Here is a 22,081-nt window from a genome sequence, read left to right on the forward strand (position 1 = left end):
TTTAGAAACCACATTGTTGTATACTAATGTTATGTAAGCCTTTAACTGTACCATGTGAGACTTGTGGAATACTCTAATGTAGAGACAACCAGTCAGCCCAGGGGCAGCACTCCAACAGGTCTACAGCTACAAAACATGCAGCCAGCTGTGCTGTTCTGGTAGCCATCGATCATACAGGTTACCCTTCACTCCCTGCGTGCAGAAGTGATCCTTAGCCACCCAAGATTCACCAGTTCACTTTTGATAAATAGTAACCACTGAATACCTGAATCCAAACCACATGCATGTTTTGGAGATGCTCTGGCCCAATAATCCTGCTGTCAAAGTTGCCCAGATGCTAAGTATTTCTCTGCTTCTAACACATGGTGCCTATGGTGGAACTTTCATTTCAACATTCTTGGACACCTCACCCTTATTCACATTACATGTCAGTGGTTGTAATATTCTGAATGATCAGTGGAGCTGCCTGCAGCAGTTTCTTTCCTCTGAATGTGATTAGAGCTACATAAAGGTTTTCAGATTCAGCCTTCAAAACTCATTTCCTAAATGTACAGTATGTCAGTGTATGTCATCAATACACTCATCTTTCTGAAATTATTCCAGATTGGACTTAGGGGACCAAAGCTCTAACATTTCGTCTGAATAACAAACTGGAGCTGTGGTGCTGAAACGAGTATTTTGGAGGTAGGACGGGTCTAATGGTATATATTACATCAAACTGCATCATGGCTAATGTATTTGAAGTTTCAACTATACTAAGTACTAAAAGTCAAAAGACTATTAGCTCTGCCTTTGTTTAAACTTTCTATTTTTAAAATGTGCCGTGTTACTTTTGTAACTTTTTGCAATAACACATTAACACATTTTGCAATAACACTTTCCAACAACTTATCTTAGTAACATGCACTCTATAACTGCGTATGTCTAACTTTGATATCATCAGAGTGAGTGGATAGATTTGATCAAAAACGGGCCTCATCTTATCCCGTTTTATTCCAGGAAATCTGCGTTTTACCAAGTCAAAACCCCATGAAGTCGATGATGTGAAAAGGAAGAGGGGGCTTTATTGTGGATTACTTTCTTTCCATGTCTTGCTTGCACAACATCTTGATCTTAGTGAGACTTCCTGAATAAATAAAGCTTAATTAAGTAAAACCACATCAAGAGGTGAAAAGAGTCTCTGAAAATGTATTTCCACATTTAGCTCATGCAGGCTATTTTGTCTCTCCATTGGGGACTACAGTAGAAAATATATTTAACACTTTTTAATGCCATTTACTTGCTCTCTTTTTGGCAACTCAGTGCTTTCTAAGTTAAGCCTAGTTCTCTATAAGCATGTTTTTATTTGTCTTCAAAGTAATTGTAGCTTTTAATCAAGCATCAAATAAAATAAAATAAAATAGACAATATTATTGGTTAAATTAAATAAAATCCAACTCCTAGCTTGATAAGGTTACCTAGCTTATCAACTTGTACTTGTACTTGATACGTACAGACACATTCCTAATGCAAATAAACCGTACATGTAAATACCAGCATATGAAGCCCAGGGACAGGGGCATCCATGTTTCATCAGGGTGAGAAGTCATTCAGTGAAGGGATGGGAAACATGGTCATGCATTTGTTAAGCTGCATACTCCAGAGCTAGGTACCTCTGCAAGTGTAAATATCCAAACGGTCAGCAAAACATGCTGTACGCTACTCCGTCTCTACCGAATTGTCTGAGTGTAAATGAAGTGTGACCCAAATAAAAAATTCAGCACTTTACTTCCTGCAGCTTCAACAGGATCTGAAGGGAATAATTAATAAATCCACAGCAAACGTCTTACGAAGATTTAATGTACATTTATTCTTAACACGTGGAACATATAGTATAAAGATTTCATACTGAATAAATGATATTCATTAAGCCAAAAAAAGGAAAAAAAGAGGAATTTACATCAAGTTTTTAGCTACATCATCTGAAATACAAATATGCAGAATCCGCATCACTGGAAAAAAATAAACAAAATAAACAATTAAAATGGTTTCTTCATCAAGGTCTAGTCTGTCATTTATGTAGAAGCTCAAATGGAACCGCAGACATGATTTTTGTTATATTCTCTACACCCAGACCAGAGACAAACTAAAACCAAAGTTGTGTTTGTTGGGGGTGGCGTTGAGACAGCAGCTAAACCTCCCCCACCCTCACCCCTCTACCCCCCAACAAGGAGCACAGTATGAGCAGAGTGAGGCTCATAAGTAACGAAGTGGGCGGGTGTCAAGTAGTCACATGGCATACTTGATGATGCAGGGAATTGTCAAAGATTAAAAATGGTGAAGAGCAACAGAGGTTGAGAAAGAGAGAGAAGTGTAATGTACAACATCATATATACACTGCAGCTTGGACTGCATCTAGAGTTGAGGACCAGTCCTAAAGAGTTGACTTTAGTATAAGGGTCAAGTCATACAATCAAGGGACAAAGAAGAGGTCGGGGTGTTGTAGGTTCACCATACTTTGGGGGGAAAGCCGTTTTCTCTCTTGACATGAATTAAAACTGTTTTTAAAAACTACAGTTTGCTGCCAGGCCAGCGTATCTCAGTGTGAAACAGTATTATTACAGTATGTTTACAGTTTTAAGGTGTACAGTACAGAAAAAAGTCCTACAATCTACTGCACAGGCCTCCCATGACACGTCTGTTCACAGCCAATAATGTGGTTCCTGTGGGGGCTGAGTATATAGCATCCAAAGTTACAGCAATTATACCACACCACAGTCTGAGAGTCTAAGTAGCCTCCAAACATGAACCATAATATTGTTTAGTCCGTGCCTTCCTCTCTCCCAGCCGACCCCAGTAGGGAGAGAGCGAGCACATGTTTCCCCCAAACTCACTGTAAACGAGACAGCAACTTTGGTTACAGTTTTTTCTTTTTTTTTTTCTTGAGTTTTTTTGTCTTTTCATAAAAAAACAAGTCTTTTCTGCTGGGCGCCACACTCTGGCCCGTGCCAAGGTCTCAATCTGCTCTTCTTTGCCAGTATCGTGGCTTTTCAGATGTTTAAAATCCACAGCTACTTCATGATATTCCTTCCTTTAGTCAGGAGCAGGGGTAAGAAAGACAGTGGAATCCGAGGTGATTTTGCATAAATTAAAAAAAAAAGAAAAAAAAAAAGAAAAAAAGAGGAGTCAGTTTTGCTCTTTGCAATCACACACAACAGACACACACACACGCACACACACATAAAAAAGGGTGAAGGGGAATGGAAAGAGGCAGAGCTGAAACCTCCCCACGGCTGTCATGACTGGCCAATCAGAAAAAGTACATCACAAATCACTTGGGACACCAGAGCGTTCATAAGTGGGGACACAGAGATGTCCAGTAGCCGCGACTCGTACAAAGTGAACTCAGAGTGGTTTTCCTCAACCTTAGCCAGGGCATGCAGGGCCCGGGCTGCCCGTCTCATCATGTCCACGCTAGTGGGTTCAAACTGAGGTGCACCCTGCATTTGTAGCAGGGAGCTCGGGCTCTGTTGGTACTGTGTGGCAGCAAGGCTGTCCTCTAAGAAGCCCAACAGGTTACCCACGCTGCCTTTCTGCACAGCAATAGCCCGCGCTGCTAGGCTGTCACCCTGGGCAAGATTAGCCAACAGGACAACTGCCATTTCCCGGCACACGAGTACCTTGCGCTCACCAATAAGACGCACCAGCGAGCCATACAGCTTCTCTAAGCGGCTGAATGGTGGCGTAGCCAGAATGAGGTCAACGTTGTTGTCTTGAATGCTGAGCTTGCTGAGGGTCTCTAGGACCAGTCTCTGGGGGGACAGTGAGCCATGGGGGCCCAGTGAAGGAAAAGGGTCCAGGGCCTCTGCTGAAGGGCAAACAGCCCAGTGGAGCAAGCCATCCAGCAGTGGCAGGCATATACTCTCTGGGTAGATAGAAAGGTCCAGCTGGCCTGAGATGTTTGCCAGAGTGACTAAGCAGTTTTCCCTTAACACCTCAAGGCAGTCCCACCACCACTCGTCTCTCTCACAGCTAACGCCTTCATCTTCTTCTTCCTCCTTCTCATAGGTGACTGGTGCCTGTTTGCGTTCGGGGTGCCTATGGTGGAGCAGCACCAGGCGGCCCAATAGCAGCAGGAGTCCTGGGTGTTTTGACATCTCCAGGTCGTTCCCAGGAACAAAGGAGAGGCTGCGGACTATGTTGGAAACACAGATACAGCGTCGAGCTAACGAGTCCTGCCAGTCTGACAGAGTGCAGAGTGGCATTTCATCCTTGCTGTGAGGCTCATCCTCCAGGATCTTGATGTTGCGACGGCTCTGGAGGTCAGGGTTGATGCTGAACAAATACTTGCCGTTCTCTTTCTGCTCCTCTGCGCCTCCACGAACAACTTCTTCTGTGACTGACCCTGGGCGAGCAGATAGAACATCGTCGATGGTGGCAGTGACTGGTGCACCAATGGGAAGAGCAGTGGAGGTCTTCTCTGCTGATTTCTGAGGTACACAATACAGGGGCATCTGCTGCTGAGACTTATCGTCCCTGTTGAACCTAGGTTTTTCAGGGTTTTCTGTCACTGTCTCAGGCACATGGAGCTTCTTGCGACTCTCAGTGGCTGATGGCATGCGTTTCCTCTGCCTGAGAGGGTCCATTCGGCTCTCAAAATGGGTCTGGATGTGTTCAGTAGTGTCACCACCCCCAACACTCCAATGTATCAGGCCGCTGTCAAAGCTCTGCCGCTGCCCAAGCCTGGATGGGTGATTCACCAGGAACGGATTTTTCCTCCGCACCACCTTGATGGGGAGTTTATCAAATTTGCTCGCCATCTTCGGCTTTTCTGAGTGGAGATTTGGGTCCGTGGAGGACCCTGAGGTAGAGGTACTGGGTTCCTTAAGAGGAGACTCACTTTCTCTCTCCTCTTCCTCATCCTCTGAAGATCTATCTTTCTGGGAGCTCTCCTCCTCTTGTTTTATTTGGACCACTGAGGAGGTGCCAGGATTGGCCTTTGATTCTTCTACTTCCTCCTCATCCTCTTCTTCATCCGTGTCCATATCCTGGCCTTCCGGCATTGGAATTTCATCATCAGAGTCCTCAGCAGCATTTGGGTCTATAAGGGTGCGCTGGCCAGGGTCCCCTACTTCGTACTCCTTCAAAATGCCAAAGATCTCAATGAGGCAGCGTCTGAAGTACTCTACCACAAGCTCTAGAAATCCAGGCAGCTGAGAAAACACAGAGAATGGTCATTAAAATAATTCTACCAACATATGCACAATGTGATAAGATAAAGAACTTCTGTGTTAATACATATTTTACATGTGGGTTTTGTGGAAATTACCTGGCATAAGTTAAACGTAGAAATACTGTTGTCATCATACAGTAAAATGTTAATGGTGTCCAAAGCCCAGGTGCTTTCAGCTAGTAAGCCTGACTTTAGTGACATCATCACTCTCCAAGCTTCAGGAGTTCCTGTTAAACACAAAAATACAATGCCAGACATCAGACACACTTTTGGTAGAGATTAGAATCATCCCTGATTTTGTGGACCTTTTTGTGATTGCTGCAACATAAAATGCCTGATTTCATGAGAACTTTTCTAAAAAAAAAAAAAAAAGAAAAAACAAAGAAAGGAAAAAGTGATACATGTTGAGGTGTTTTTTGGTGTTTTTAATTGCATAGTGGTGCAAAATTCACATGGGGATTGGTTAATTAATTGTTAGGATCACAGCATTGTTCCATTGAAAAATAGCCTGACATAACCTTTCAGATTCTGGTATGTCCAAAATAAGAAGATTTGAACCTGTGGTCTAATTAACACAACATCTAAGAATCTCTTAAACAGTTACAATTTTACATTTGAGTCAGTACATGTACGTGTCTGTTGAAAATACTGAGCAAGGCATAAAATTAATGTTGTGTACCAATGTCTTTCATGGTGAGCCGCCTGCGAGGTTTAAGGTGGGGTTGGGAGGCCTCAACAGAGCCTGGGGGGAAGGCTACGTCTCGCCTGATCATGGGTTGCTGTACAGGGGCTTGACCAATGTGGGAGGCGGGTACTGGAGGTCCTGCTTTCTGCACCTTAATGCCTGAATGCATGTAGGGGGACTTGCTAGGTGATGTTCTGCTCTCCATGGGCCGGGGCATGGGTGCTGGGCTTGACACCTGAGGAATGTGGTTTGGGGAAGCCTGGTAGGTGGATGGCAGGGGTCTGGTCATTGGAGGTCCAGAACCACCAGGGCCAAATGGTGGCTGGCGCTGGTTGACGTGGCCAGGCCACTGACCCTCATGATTCATGCGTTGGTCTGATGGCATCATCTCCTCTGAGCGGTTAATGCTGTGGTAGCCCGGGCCCTGACCTGGTACAGGAGGTCCCTGTCGGTTTGGATAGTTAGGGTAGCCCATCTCATTGCGGCCCTGCCACATTGAGGCTTGGGGGCCATCAGGACCTGAAGGCATGGGGCTTGCCATCATCTGAGGGGGCATTGGAGACTGAGAGTTGGGGCGTGCAGACGATGGTCCTCTTTCTCGCCCAAACGGGAAGGGAAACTGGCCCTGTGGGCCCGGTGGTCTTCGGTCTCCTCCAGGGTACGTATTATATTGGTTATACAAGTCCTGTTGGCCCTGGGGCCCTGAGGACTGGGGTCCTGGTTGCTGCTGGCTAGTGTAGGGGACATTGTACATTTCACCCTCATGACGCTTAGCAGGTGGTCCGTACCCTCCATCTACAGGGCGCTTATAGTTCTGTCAGCAGAAAACAGAGTTCTTATTTTAAGTCTTATTTTAAGTGTCATAGTGTAATTTTAAGAGAAATAAAAGTAATTTACAGAGAAATTAGGCGTGTACCTTGCAGAAAATAAACACAGACAAGAGAGTTTATATAAAATATATGATAAAAAAAAAGGACAGCAAAATATTTTTCTCACCGCTTGCTGCTGTGGAAACATTCCTGGCTGTTGATTTTGGTAAGGGCCACCAGGGGGAGCTCCTTGGCCAGGATACTGATTGGTATAAGACTCGTGCCTGAGAACAAAAACAGAAAGCTGTTTTGTCAGTGACATTTTTCATATAAAGCTGCCATGCTGACAATCTTGTCATCTTTTAACATGATTCAAATAACTCTCTCTGTTCTAGCATCTTAACACTGAATGGTACTGACCGTTGCTGTGGCGGGGGGCGGCTGGGCGAATACATCCCTGTGTCGGCTCCAGAAGGCATCATGTTGGCCTGAGGAGCTCCTGGTCCCATGCTCCCTTCAGGGCCCAGGCCTGGCTCCTGTCTATAAGGACAGTAATGGTAAATGGTCTGCTTATATAGTGTTTTTATCCAGAGCGCTCTGCAATGTTGTTACCCATTCTCACACACATTCATACACAAATGATGGCATCTGCGATGCAAGGTGCTAATCCAACCCACTGGGAGCAACTTACGGTTTAGGGTCTTGCTCAACAACACTTAACCACTTAAAATATAACCAGGAGGACCTGGGAATCCAACTACCCTGTGGTCCATGGACAACTAAGCTACAGCCTCCCCCATAAAAAGTGGTTAAAAATGAGTAGTGGAATTTCACAGTTCTGATCTTATTCTTGTTCAGTACCTTGTAATAATTAAAAAATATATAATTATTAATTCAAGCTGACCACTTAATTATTATAAATAATTGACCATGATTACCTTCGATCATATCCATAAGGGTACTGTTGCCTCTGGCCCAACTGCATGTTACCCATAGGGCCTGGTGGGCCTCTGTTATACTGTTCTCCCATCCCACTGTTGGGTCCTGGAGGCATAAACTGCTCTCCAGCTTAAATAAAAAAAAAAAAAAAAGAGAGAAAAACAACAACACTTTTAGTGTCAGGTCTAACAAAACTCATCTGATGTGGTGGTTTGGCTGACACACACCTTTTCTCATGCCACCAAAGGGGTCCTTGTTAGACTCATAAGGACCCATCCGACCCATCATCTCTGGGCCACCCATCCCAGGCTGATAGCCCTGAGAGTTAGGAGTCATGGCATTCCTTCTGGAAAATGCTGGATCTCCACCATCAGCAAAAGGGTCCTGCAGATTCACACTACTCCTACAGAAGGGGAGAAGAATTGTTAGAAAAAGGTTCAGTTCTGGGGTTTAATTCACTGTATTCAGGATCCCTACACAGTTTGTTAAAAATTGTGTTTAACCTTTTACTCATCTGGTTTGACAACCAAGAGATGAAATATACATGACGATGCTTGATATTGTTGAGAAGAGATTTTGTGGGTTTTAACTTGTACCTGACACCAGGCATTGGAGGCATTTGTGTGTGCGGGGTGGACGCTGGGGTTGGGGGCTTCAGGTCTCCCCCCTCGGCCATTGAACTGCTGGTTGACTGTGGAGTTTGGGGTCCTTGCAGTGATCCTGAACCAGCTGCAAGAGAAAAACAAGTACACTGAGGACAAGAAAAACACTATCAAGCCATCTGGTTCGTCAAATTCAAAGATCCCAGAGAAATCACCCCCCCCGTCCTCCACCACCTCCTCTCTTCACTACAGGAGTGAAGGTGAGACCTGACAGTTGATAGTGAAGTAAGTTAGTTCTCTGCATAGGTAGAGCACCGCTGGGGGTTTTCAAGAATGCATGCTGCTTTTGGCAATCCTAAATCCCATTAAGAAATCCATGAGTGTTGCAAGGAGGAATGCAGATCGTGTCAAGCTGACTAGCTTTTGAGTGCACAGCCAGCGAAAATGCTGAATCCTCCAGCACATCACAACCAGGAAACATTGATCTAAACCCTGACTCTGATAGATTGCTGCCTGGCCTGGAGAGACAGCAAGTTGTGGATGTGTGCATGAGACTGAGCGATTGTTTGTGTTTTGTTTGTGTGTGATAGCGCTCATCCTTAACTTCGGCTCTGGAGTTCTCACTATTAGCACGCCAGTCTGATGACTCACAGGTTCCCATTCATTAAAATGGCACGCACACACACACACACACACACACCACCAGGGTCATTGGCAGGTCACATTTATTCACATTTTCTCACATCAACCTCTCGCCTATGTAGCTCTCTCACACATACACACACCCTTTGCCTTCCCCCTCCTCCTCCCTCTGGGTAGGGATTTCCCTCTACTAAAGATGAAGGAAGGGGGGGGAGGGGGAGATCTCGTAAGGAAGAGAAAAAAATAGCTTGGTAGGAACAGAGAGAGAGAGAGAGGGAGAGAGAGAGAGAGAAAAAACTGTGTGACTTTTTACACACACACACACACACACACACACACACACCTTCCTTCATTCATCATTTCTGGCTCAGTACTAATCTCCTGGGAGTGTTGCTTTGCCTCTGTAGCCCTAGGCCAGGCACCAGGCAGTGCGAAAATGCCACTGATGGGGCATCACTATCATCAAATTACCTCCTACCCCTCACCGATCAACCTCGTTCTTTTTCCCAGCTCTTCCTTCATACTAACTTGAGGGGCTGATGCCAGCTGACAAGCACCCGAATGTCTCCAACAACAACACCCTGGTGCTGACTCAGTGCCCCATGTCTGACAGCCTGGGTCTTGGGCAGAGTAAAGCACCACATGGTCACTTCTGGTGTGCCTGCTCCTAGCAGCTGTAACAAGAGTCCCTCAAAACAAACAGCTTCCAGGTGACAAGGTGGTCCCTGCACCCCCCCACCTCTAACATGACTGATTGCCAGTTTGCACAATGACTTTTACTCAACATTCATTCATTCATTCAAACATTTAGCATGCTGGTTGTGTTATTTTTAGCATAAAAACAAACACAAGGGAATCTATAATGAAGAGACTTTTATCATGTCTTGTGCAAATGCCAGACAACATACCCCCAAGACACATAGTTGTGGAACTGTCCAGAGAATGCAGTGCACTTCTGTGACTTACAAATACACCAGTGACATTTACAGCTTAACCAATACATGAAGAAAAAGTGATTTATGGAGGATGGCTGCCTCATACAGGAAAAAGACAAAGGGTGGTCTTAACATTGCAATTAATAAGATACAATAAAATACTCTAGTTTATTGGCAAATGGGGGCCTAGATAAATACAGCAAATAGAATATGATGAATTTTATGAAAACCATGCTGCACTCAAGAGAAAAATTAAAAAAGATTGCATTCATTTGATGTGAGTGCAGTTGAACTTAAAAAATGAAATAAAAGGTAATGAGCTGCAGAATGCTGTTGCTCACCTGGGCTGGGAGGCTGGATCTTTGCCTGGTTCTTTTTTGTGTCTGTATTAAAGACGTCTGGAGGCGGGTCCTCGCCACGCTCAATTTTGCACTCGAAGGCATACAAGCACTGGATGTACTGTTTCTTAAGCGAACTGGCCGCACTGCTTGACGTGCCCACATTCAGGTTGGTGGCCAGCTCCCTCCACTTCTTGTTCTTGTTCACCTGGTGGGCGATAACAGGAAGGAGGAGGTTTTGAAAGCAAAAAGCACACAACAGCCTTAGAACAATTAAAAAGATTCCTGTTTTTATGTCTAATATTCATGGCAAATTCAAATGGAGAGCAGGCAAACCTGTGTGAGGCCTCCAATCTCTTTGACAGACATGTAGAGCCTGAAGAGATCAAGAGGCTTTCGGCCCACGGCAGGCAGGTTGTTCATGCCCATGGCCTTCTCCTCTGCAAAGGCCAAGTATCGGTCTACCCACATCTTCCTCTCTGGCTCTGGGCCAAGCTCATACAGACGAGTAATCTTCTCATTCGTGATGGTGGAAGAGCTCGACTTCTACATGGAAGGAATTCAATAGATGAGAAACAAAAGAGAAACAAATTAGGAATTTTATCATTTGGAGTTAAAAGCATTTACCTTTTTGGATTCAGGCTTGGGTGTCCCATCCACTTTGTTGTTCATCTTCTGGGCAGGGTTGATTTTGTCCATGCCAAACTCTGAACTGGGAGCCATACCTGAATGTTTGTGGGTAGTAAGAGAAGGTTATAAAAATACAAGATTTCCACACTAAAAAAACTGAAGAGTTAAGAAACCAGAATGAAAATTGTGCTAGAACCTGTTTAATTCAATTCAATTCAACTTTGTTTATATAGCGCCAATTCGCAACAAAGTCATCTCAAGGCACTTTACAGAATAAAGTCACTTTAAAGATGTATATAAAAACCCAACAAATCCCCCTTGAGCAAGACCTAGGCAACAGTGGAGAGGAACAACTCCCTTTAACGGAAGAAACTTCCAGCAGAACCAGGCCTGAGCCTGGTGGGCGGCCATCTGCCTTGACCGGATGAGGTGAGTGGAAAGTGGAGAGAGGAAAGAAAAGAGCAACAAAAAGTAACAACAAAACATTGAGCAGGTTGGTAGGACCAGTGGCTGGGCATTGGAAAACACACAGCTCCAAAGCTGTGGACACCTGCAGAAAGGGACTGAGACAGGAAGAAGAAAGACAACTAGAAATGACTTAGTCAGTGTGGCTACAGTGCTGAGAAGAAACTGGGGGTTGTTCTTGTTTTTCTCTATTAATGATGAATAATATGCTGTTGTGGCATCACAGTGGGCTTTTATGTAAATTTTTAAATGTTTTCCAGGCTAAATGAGATTCTTCTAAATTAGTGGACGGTCACTTCCTTTCCAACTTTCGTGTTGCCTGGTTAAAGTTGCGAGTGTGTGAACTATACCATGGAGATCACCTCTTCTGGTTTACTGCCTTCTTACTGCAATGGTATCAATTATTGTATGTAATGAGGCTGCAGAATTAAGAACAAAATACTCAACTTGTACAGTAGTAAAGTTAAAGTGGCTACTCTCCATTATATTGACAACTGGTCAAGCAAATGATGAAAGAATCATTTCGTTAAATTTGTTGACAGAATTTTCACTTAAGCCTGCTGTAGTGAAATTGTTTTCTAACTGATGTATAGTCCATTATTGTAAATTAAAATTATTAAAAAATGGTCAGACAAAAGAGAATTTTAAGAATTACTCACCAGGGGTGTTATTGGCCATGTTTGTCCCCATTGGATATGGCCCTGGCCCTCCCTGGTTCATCATACCATGCATACTACCAGGGCCGTATGGGGAGCCTGCTCCCATTATGCCCTGAGACATGTTGGGGTAGACAGGTGGCCTAGAGAAGAGAGTGCTCGTTTAGAAGGAGTGTTTGGAAAACCCGAAAATGCATAACTATCAGTCTTGTCATTCATTTTCAAGCCTTGATGTTTGATGTAGGGTCATATTTATATGTTTTTCTTTGTCTTGTTCTCACTGGGTTAATCTTCTGTAGGAATTTACATCGTTTGAGTCTAGGAATTGCCAAACCTACGAGTGTCTTCTCTGTGGGCTGAGATGGCTTCCTTATTCCTTAAGAATGTGATTCACCCATCTCAGAAAAAGTATACTGCTCCCTCATTCTCCCTATATTCCTTTTCTTTCATCATTAAGTGTTTACAGCAATCTACTCTGTAGCAGAGGCAGACACCAAAACACGCAACAGACCCGGCTGCATGCGGTAACATCCAATAATTTTTCATGGTCATACAAGCAAGGCCACACACACTCATGTAAAGAAACTCTCCAGGCTCAAGTATCTTAACACAATGAGTCTCAATAGTCAAGTGCTCCCTTATGCCTGAGACTTGGATACAGCCTGTAATTGTGGGCACCCACCTGTTGTGTATGGAATTTGTGGGGCCGTGGTGCATGGAGGGGCCGCCATCCTTCCTGTTCATGCCTGGAGGGGGACACATACCAGACCCCACCTGGGGAGGCATGCCGGCCATGTTAGAGCCCATCCCAGGACCGTAGGGCCGTGCACCCATCTGCCCTTGGCCTATTCTGCCAGGTGGCATGCTTCCATAAGGAGCTCCGCTGCCCTGACCAGGCATGGCGTTTATGGAGCCGCTCATACCTGGTCCGCTGGGGTAGTTGGCATTGGGCATACCTGTGTAGCCTGGCTGCCTGGGGTACCCTGGAAAACAGGTTACATAAAAAACAGGTCACAGATGGACAGAAATTTAGATTTTATAGCATGCTGCAATGTTTTAAATAAGTTTTCATTCTTAAAGAGAGATGTGTGAAAGAAGAAGCTCTACTTATTTCTCCCTGACGACATAAAGAGTTTGAGAGGTCCGGCTCTAAATTTACCTCTGTGCTGCCTGTTCTGACAGGCAGCCTGATGAAGCGGGCTTTATCTGGCCCTCACTGCTATGACTCATAGCAGAACTTCTTCAAAGCCCACAGAAACCATCTGAGACTTCAAAGTGAAGTGATATAATTTCATAAATATATGAAGTAAGAGGAAACTTCAAAGTCATTTTAAAAATCTTGGCTTTCTACAAATCTGTGATGGTCACAGAATGGCAATGTAAATTCATTCATAGTATTTTTAGGATTTGAAAAAAATAAATATGCATAATGTGACAGAGCACACTGCACCATTACCCTCTGGCCTCAAATTTTGTTAGCCAGTGTGGAAAGCCTTTTCGCCAACTGTACTTGTACACTGAGGCCTTACCTTGTGGGCCATACTGGCTTCCCTGAGGCCCATAGTTTCCCATTGAGTTGTTCTGGGGATAGGCTCCCATCCCACCATGCATCTGGCCTCCTGAAGACTGGCGTGGAGATAAGGCAGAGCCAGGTTGTCCAGGGGACCCATATGGAGTCATCTGAGGGTTACGCATGTACACTGGAAAAGGAAACACGATCATCAGATGCATAATTTATCATCAGTAAAAAACAGTGGAAAAGGACCAACAGATTATGATATGGACAATCTAGCTTTTTGTTTCCACACAACATAGTGTGCCATGTTTATTTCTTGACCTGGCAAGTAGACTAGATTTTTTTTTTTTAGACACAGCCTAAAGCATATTCGCGTATGTGAGACACATGCAAACAATCACAGGTAAAAGCTGCTGGAGTTGTGGCCTACATTCTTTCACAACAGCAGGTAGAATAGTTGTGTTTCTGAGTTAGCCAAATGTTTAAACCTTTTGAAACACAAGTCCACACTCACCCCTGTCCTGGCCCATGGCTGACTGGTTCATGGAAGAGTGCATGATGCTGTCCGACTGGACACTGGGCGGCCGGGGAGGCATCTGATTACCTGCACAAAACCAACAAACAACCTTGAGAACTTGAAAAGTTGGAACAAGATTGGAAACCTTACAAAATCTTATTGGCATCTCAATGTTGTTGACAGTTTTTGTTTGCTGGCCATCACCATGACCACTTCTCATTGACTACATTTACATGCACTTAAGTAACTGGGGAGCTCATAAAAATTAGCTTTCTCGGGTTAATCTGGGAACAGTGTTTACATGCACTTAAGAAATTCGGTTATGGAAAATCCGCATATACATGCAGCACAAGACTAACCTGATTTCTCCTCCACCTCTTAGTCATTTTAGAAGCCTGGCACACAGTTTTTAATTTTATAATGACAGAAAACGGTGCTTTCTGACTTTTCTCTCTCTCTCTTTCTTGAGTGTGCCTGTTTATGTGTTTGTGTCACATCAAAGTGACAGCGCAGGGGGAGAAAAAGGAAAGACACATGGGGAAAGTGACTTATTTAGACCTCTACGAGACAATTTGTGTAAATTAAAATTTCTGTCGGACCTTAGGCAGAGTTTGTTTTTAAAATGAGGCGGCTTCATTTATTCTTTCACTCAGCTGTGCGCAGCTTACTGTCTGCAGCCTTTGGTTACGCACATGCACAGTTGAGGAAAGCCGATTAGAAACCTGGTTACACATGGTTATACATGGCAGAGTAATTGGTGTTCTCCGACAGAAATCTACCTGGGGAAACCAGGTTTCTCTAATCCCCTACCTTGATTTCTCAAACCAGCTTTTACATTTATACATGACACTTAAGAAATCGCCTTTCCCAAGAACGCCGACTATAACCGGGTTACTTAAAGTGCAACTTCACCAATGTTAAACTTGCTTTTTATGGCTTTAGTTTGGGGTGTAGACGTATGCATTATTGCTTTTGAAATTCCCTCTGACCTCTGTATTAAAATATTTCTCTGGTTCTAGCTGACATCACCCAGAGAGGATTTTCATCATTAGGAGTTCAGATGATATCATCTGGAGGAGAACAGGTTCCCCATAATTACAAACTCCATAGTGTAAGCAAGATAATATAATTTGAACAAAAGGTTTAGCCAAGTGATGTCATCTGGAGGCACTCTGGAATTCAAAGGGAGGTTTAATGGTATTTATGTACATGTACTGCCCAAACTAGAACCAAAAGGCACAGATTCAAATTCAATGAATGTTAATATGGAAAACGCTTTCTGACTTTTTTCTCTCTCTCTGCCTGTGTGTCTGTGTTTTCGATGTCACAACAGAGTGGAAACGGAGAGGGAGATAAAGGAAAGACTAATGCAGCTCATCCACAAGAGTCTGAATTTTAAAAATCCACAGGGGTAAGTTACTTATATAGACTTCTACGAGGCACTGTGGTAATTACATTTTCTGTCGGACCTTAGGCGGAATTTGTTTTTAAAATGAGACACCATCACCCTGTTAACCCATTAACCATTTCTCCTTTCATTCCTTCTTTCACTAAGCTGTTTGCAGCTTACTGTCCGCAGCCTATGCACCATTGGAGAAAGTCGATTAGAAAGTGGGTTATGTGTATACATGACAGATTAATTGGTGTGCACTGACAGAAATATACCTGGGGAAACCAGGTTTCCCTACCCCAATTTCGGAAACCACCTTTCCCCTTTTCATGACACTTAAGAAATGGGCTTTCCAGAGAAACTCAACATTAACCTGTTTATTTAGGTCCATGTAAATGCCCTCATTTAATCCACGTATCCATCCATTATCTTTAACTGCTTATCCTATTCAGAGTCACGGGGTGCTGGAACCTATCCCAGCTGTCACTGGGCAAAAGGTGGGGTACACCCTACACGTAACCCGTCTATCTCAGAGCCAACACAGAGAGGCATACACAGACAAGCATTTACACTCCTACAAGGAATTTAGAGACATCAATTAACCTAACACGCATGTTTTTGGATTGTGGGAGGAAACCAAAGTACCCGGAAGAAACCCACACAAGGACGACAAAATGCACAGTGAAATTCCTTAGTCTGCAGGTAGATTCGAACCAAGGACTTTCTAGCTGTGAGGTGGAAGCACTAACCACTCCACTCAAATGCTGCCCTCACTGAATCATGGCAAAAAATAAATAAATAAAACTAAACTAAACAGTGGCCTTTCTGCTACTGGTGACATTGTTCTTCACAACACATCATTGGTAGCGAACTAGCTTGTGTTTCACTGCCACCTGCATGGTTTACATCATGTTAGGAGAAGCTTAATGTTCCCATCTGGCAACTGGCTTCATGAATTACAAATATGATCTGCTGTATTTGTGCGTGTGGAAGTTCTGAATTAAAACTCTAAATCTGTCTCCTGTTTGTTTACTGGATAGCTCATACAACATCCAAATCCATATGCTGAAGGTGACACTCATGAAAAATGTATTTAAATTGTTTTGGCTGGTTAGGTATTTTAAGCAGGAAATATTTTTTTTCACATTTGGCAGCCTGTCAGGTGAGTCAAATTTATTACTGCATAATGTTTTCTGCTTTTGATTCATTTTCTTAACATTTTGCATCTGTTCTTTGTCTGGGAGTTCTCGTCCTGTCATTATGCACACCTAAATAATATAAGGGCATGCTTTTATGTTTTCTTCTTATTACAGATAAGATTTGGATTAATACACTAACTTACACCTGCTCTGATGGTCACAGAAGACTATTGATAACTAGCAGCTAGCTTAAACATAATTAAAGTGCCTAAAAATACATTTATTTAACCTAGTTATACTTTTATAAAACCTTTTGAATCAAACAAAGACGTGTTATTACAGGAGCAAAACAAAAACAAAAAATAAATTAAAATTCAGATACACTATAAATAGTATTATTTATAGTGTATCTCTTCTTGGTATTCTGTCTTTACCTGGCACAGCAGCAGGGGACAGAGGGCCTGTGCGGGATGGGGTGACACTGGCAGGGGAACCCACAGGTGATGGTGAGGGCCCACGTATGCCTGGCAAGTGGGGCGAAGTGTGAGGAGAAAAGGGCGACTGGGCGGGGTTGCTCTGCTCTCCCTGACTGCTGGAGACGCCTGAGGTGCTGACGCCTGGGCTCAGGGCTCCCTCGGTACCGGTGGGAAGGTCATCAATAGAGCCAGACAGATCCTAAAATTAGATGAGCAACATAAGGTTAATGAGGATTAGACATGGAAATTAAATCAGTTCAGGTTGTTAGCTCAATATACCATTGTATGAAAAAGTTGAGCATATTATTATATATCGAAATAACATCAGAAACCCAAAATGTCAATATTTGCCTTAATTGGGCTGTATGTCTTATTTTCCACATAAGAATATCAGCTCTATTTAAGTGCACAGGCACACTCATTTATTTCTCCCTTTTCTTCTTCTTTTGTTTTTTTTTATGCTCCACATCACTCCCTATAATCCTGGTAATGATCCATCTTGGCAAGAAGAACTTGCAAAGAAAAGGTGGGAAAAATATTTGAAGCAAGTCATCTCAAGAGGCAGCTGAAATAATTGGTGCTGGGCACAAGCTCTGGTGCCATGTGGTGTTTGTAATGAGCCTCGCTGGCTGTGCCACAAAGACAGGCAGGCAGGACACTAGGAAGGCAGCCGATTAGAAGAAGGTGAATGTTTACACACTGGCCACTCACGTGGAGCCCATGTGCTCACTCAGAAATGCATGCTCATCTGCCAGTCACATTGGAGGAGGGAAAAATGAGAAGGAGGGGAGGAGGGGGAAAAGGCACTCATTGGAAGGTGGCCAACTATTCCCATAGAAATCTCACACACAGAGGCTGGCTGCAGCCCCAAAGCCGGCGGTTTTGCACTTGAAACAGCGCCCAATGCTATTTTTGGACCATGACCTGATGGAGGAACCCCAGAGGGAGTGACAGGAGGAGAACGCTGATTCAGAATCCCCCCACCACCACCCCCACACATCCAACCCACCCCCACCCTGTTACTTCTGCCCTCCCTCCATCTCTTCCTCTGTTTCTCTCTCTTCAGTGATGGCACAAACCCAGGCCATGCACGGGAGACAGGACTTCTGCAAAACCATGCAAAACCCAGGAGGAGGGCATTATGTATGTCCCACACTACAGTGTTTACAGTCTGCTTGCAATTAATGCTCACAAATTTAAAAACAAGAACAAGGCACAAGAACAAGAACTCAGCCACATTGAGTGACACAGAGAGGTAAGATCATAATCTTCTGTAGGAGAGCTCAAACAGAAAAACATTCCTTGTTTAAACTACCATGGAGGGATCCTTTTTCCAGCAGTTAGCATTGTCAGCTGACCTACATCCTCTCAACTCTTCCCAACCAGCACTTCCCCACCTCCATTTATCACAAGACCGGTCATCTGACAGAGGGTTCTCACTGAATGCCCTAGGCGAGCCCTTTTCAAGACCACCTTAGTAGCTGCCACTGCCAAAAATAGTAAAAAACCCTCTAACATCAACATCTCCTTGAGCAGGACTAAGGGGTAAAAAGGCCAGGGTTCGGTTCTTGAAGTTACACACTACCGTCAAGTCTAAGTAGGTAAGTAAGGTCACAACAGTTGGACAAGAAAGAGGCTTCTCAGTCAAGAGAGAGAAAAATATGAACAACTAGGATTTACCCTTATATTAACAACATATAATAAAAGTGGGAGCTTGGAAACTCCAGGGACCCTTAAGCGCAATGAGGATCTGCTGAGGTAAAAAAATCAGATCTACAAGAATTGAGCAAAATTCACGAAAATAAGAGGGAAAAAAAAAAAATCAAAAAAACAAAAAAGACAATCGACTTTTGCCACCATGTTTCTGGTCCTGAGGACTACTGTCAAATGCCATAAACTCATTTAATGAAATTTGTAATGTTGTTAAATGTTGTAATGTCTTAAAGTATTGCGATGACTGAGATATTTTATTTTTAATTGTCGTATTCAGTTCCAGTAAACCCAACTTTCTACATCCAAATGTTTTCCTTTAACCAATTTACTTTTACTTTACAAGTAAAGGAATGTGTCACATTAAATTACCTGCAATACATTTTCTTGGAATTAGGGCTAAACATTTTAATTACACAGGCACCACATTGAAGATCATTTATGAAAGCTTTTTCCACATTCACTTGTTCTAATCTTTTCTGCAAATAATGCACATATAATATAACAGATTCACTGTCATATAATCTGATATGCAATTGTGGACACAGCAAGACTGAAAATCTAATTTCTCTGATACTTTTGCCTCAATCTTCTAATTTTTGATGCTTGTGCAGCGTTAAATTCTTCACATTCTCCAACAGAAACTTCCAGTGTGAGACATCTTCCTCTTTTTAATCATTAGGTTGATGCCAGTGGGAAACCTGCTGATCATGGTTTTGAGTGTTTATATGTATAGTATAATCAACAACCACGAGAGCCAGCAGTTATCTCAGATAATTAAATCCAGTGTTTCTAATCTACTTCAATTGTGGTTCAAGAAGCAACATAACTTTATCCAGGATTACAACATCCAGCTTTTTTGTGATCTGTTTAACAATGTATGAAGAACAGAGGCCAGCATCGCTAACATCATAAAAACAAAAACCGAGGCACAGGAGCTATTTTATAGATTTCTAAAAAAGCATGACTTCACTTTATTATTATGGGTTATTGATGGGTTATTATGAGTTATTACTCTAATACTTGCAACCAAAATGACCATAAAACTCAACATAAATTGAACATTATTAACTTCACAAAAGGTAGAGTTATTAAAGGCAATTGTTGTAGACTGCATTTGTATTTTGTTGAATGCAAAAGAAAACCGGTTTGTAGAATAACATGTGGTAAATCCAATCCCTCAGAAGCACTGTAAACACACACACACAGGCTCCTACCTACACCCACTCTGCAGTCATTGATTTTTCCCGGTTCAATACTGCACAGCACCAGCCTGTTCTGCTGACTGCACAAGCTGGACAGCAAGGGGAGAGGAAGGGAGAGAACAGGCGAGGAATGAGGGGAGGAGGAGGGAGGGAGGGATGTGGTGATAGTGATGCTGCTGAGGCTCTGCTATTCAACTCACTCATTATTTGAAGGCAACCAATGAAGACGACATGGATCAGGCATGAGGAGGAGCTGAGGGGCACTCAGATGGCTACAATGGACTGTGTGCATGTCTGTGTGTGTTAAGAACTTGGACAAACGTTCCACAAGCATCTATCACAAATACAACATTAGTTTACACAAAAATCATACAAAATGATTTTTCACCCTACATCAAGTGAAAAGGAAAAGCTGTGTTGTGGAGAGAAGGAAAGAGCTATGGTACTTTCTGTGGAGGCTTCTTTCTATGGCAGCCATTTTGTGTTTTTCTCAGCACTGCCTAACATGGAACATCAGAGATGAGAACAGTCTTTATCATATTTGAGGGTATAAAAGAGGCAAAAAGACAGTTGTATGATGAAAATGCATAAATAAAACACAAATAAAATTCAATAAATGACTGTTCACAAACGCAGAAAATGGCACTCTACTATTTCCACAATTCCTATAGTCTTGTCTTCCCATAGTCACTGCTCTTCTGCCTGTGCTGTTGAGTCATCTGCTCTTGCTCTCCTGTCTGCCATTCTAATGTATTCCATTTGCAGATTACTTCACTGAATCAATCAAGCCCGACCAGAGCCATTAGTCTGCCAAGCCAGCCCCCACCTTTTTTTAAAAACCAAAAAAGTGGAAGAAGAGAGGTAGCATAGCGCCCCTGAGATAATGAAACGTATCTGGAATGTGTGGCCCTGGCCAGTAGTGTAACTAAATCTGGTGGTGGGAAGGGGGGGGGTTCATCCCTCAGTCACACACTCTCTCTGACCCGCTTGTCTCTGTCATTCTCAGCCCTCAGGGTTTCACCAATGGCCTGGCTGGCAGGCTTCCTGGTTCTCAGGCTTCCAGATGCTAAACACAATATACAAAAAAAAAGAGACACTTCGCACACATGCTCACACGTTCTCTGTGGTGAGGTGATAGCTGAAGAAGACAGTAAGAGGAGGGGGTGGTTGGGGTGTTAGAGGAGTGGAGGAAAAAAAAAAAACTGGCTGCATTTCCAGGGCTACCATGGTTACTGTGATCCACGTGGGTGAGCAGACACAGTCCCTCCCCCCTGTTGCTGCCAACCCTCTGTATGTCTGTCTGTCTTGTCTCTCTGGGCGGCCTCCTCATGTGCCTGGCAGGGTCACAGTGCAGTCAGCTACTACAAAAGAAGAAGCTCGTCATTGTTACAGGAAACACAGACACACCAAATCTGCCTTCCTCCCCCCATGCTCCTTCTCCACCATCACCACTTTAATTATACACTCAAGCCCTTTAGGCCTTTTACACCGAGAAGGCCTCAGCGACATACACATACACAGACCAGACAAACACGAGCAGTAAATCTGTGAACTTTGTTGCCGTTTTTTCCGAGTGTCTGATGTCAAAGCTTATATGCTGACAACCTCGTCAGTGACAACACTCCAGCAGAGCACATTTAGCACTCGTTGAAGGCAAAATGGGCTTTTGAAATCTGAACAGGGTCATGGGAAATGTCATCGCTTACCTTTTAAGTGTGAGATCAAGTGAAATTTTTCGCTGCACATTTTCTTGAGGTTTCTCTTCTTTTTCTCTAAGCTCAGCCTGTGAATGTGCTGACTTGATCTAACCGAACCCAGTTGAACAATATCTACACACCAACAAACAATGCTTCTATCACATATAGATGGCAGAGTGTAGGTGCTCAGACAACCTAAAAGCTTTTCTAGTCTATAAAACTACTGCATTACCATAGGATAACAGCAGAACCTGTCCAGCTGCTCAACAAGTGGACAGACTAACAGGTGAGTGTTTCTGACACCTCAGCCACCTGCACAAGGGTGCCACCTCCATCCAAGGGCAGTGCCGAGGTACAAAAGGGTTTCAACAAGTCCACCGAGGGCTTGAAGACAGGCAGCTCAAGCCCCAGCTCAAGTTTTGCAGGGCTGAGCTCAACCATAAGGGGGCACTCCCATCCCACTGTGAGGAAAGAAGTGGAGAAAAGAGGAGAAGTAAGGCAGGCCCCTGCCTCATACA

The 22,081-nt window shown here is 43.5% G+C and overlaps 1 protein-coding gene across 2 annotated transcripts in view; it reads right to left on the reverse strand.

The window, feature by feature from the left end:
- Positions 1-1,825: 1,825 nt before the first annotated feature.
- arid1ab (AT-rich interactive domain 1Ab) overlaps positions 1,826-22,081 on the reverse strand; it is a 56,401-nt gene continuing 36,145 nt past the window's right edge. For both annotated transcript variants that reach the window (XM_067508313.1, XM_067508323.1), the window contains exons 5-20: positions 16,910-17,150; positions 13,944-14,033; positions 13,443-13,613; positions 12,596-12,896; positions 11,917-12,056; positions 10,790-10,887; positions 10,499-10,708; positions 10,166-10,370; positions 8,242-8,374; positions 7,873-8,048; positions 7,645-7,774; positions 7,127-7,246; positions 6,894-6,990; positions 5,892-6,711; positions 5,309-5,439; positions 1,826-5,192 (exon numbers count right to left, since the gene is read on the reverse strand). In XM_067508313.1, coding sequence (XP_067364414.1) covers positions 3,276-5,192; positions 5,309-5,439; positions 5,892-6,711; positions 6,894-6,990; positions 7,127-7,246; positions 7,645-7,774; positions 7,873-8,048; positions 8,242-8,374; positions 10,166-10,370; positions 10,499-10,708; positions 10,790-10,887; positions 11,917-12,056; positions 12,596-12,896; positions 13,443-13,613; positions 13,944-14,033; positions 16,910-17,150 — 4,980 coding nt within the window. In that variant the 3' untranslated portion in view covers positions 1,826-3,275. The remainder of the gene's footprint in view (positions 5,193-5,308; positions 5,440-5,891; positions 6,712-6,893; positions 6,991-7,126; positions 7,247-7,644; positions 7,775-7,872; positions 8,049-8,241; positions 8,375-10,165; positions 10,371-10,498; positions 10,709-10,789; positions 10,888-11,916; positions 12,057-12,595; positions 12,897-13,442; positions 13,614-13,943; positions 14,034-16,909; positions 17,151-22,081) is intronic.

The sequence above is a fragment of the Channa argus genome, chromosome 1 (genome assembly GCF_033026475.1).
Source record: "Channa argus isolate prfri chromosome 1, Channa argus male v1.0, whole genome shotgun sequence".
NCBI classification, from domain to species: domain Eukaryota; kingdom Metazoa; phylum Chordata; class Actinopteri; order Anabantiformes; family Channidae; genus Channa; species Channa argus.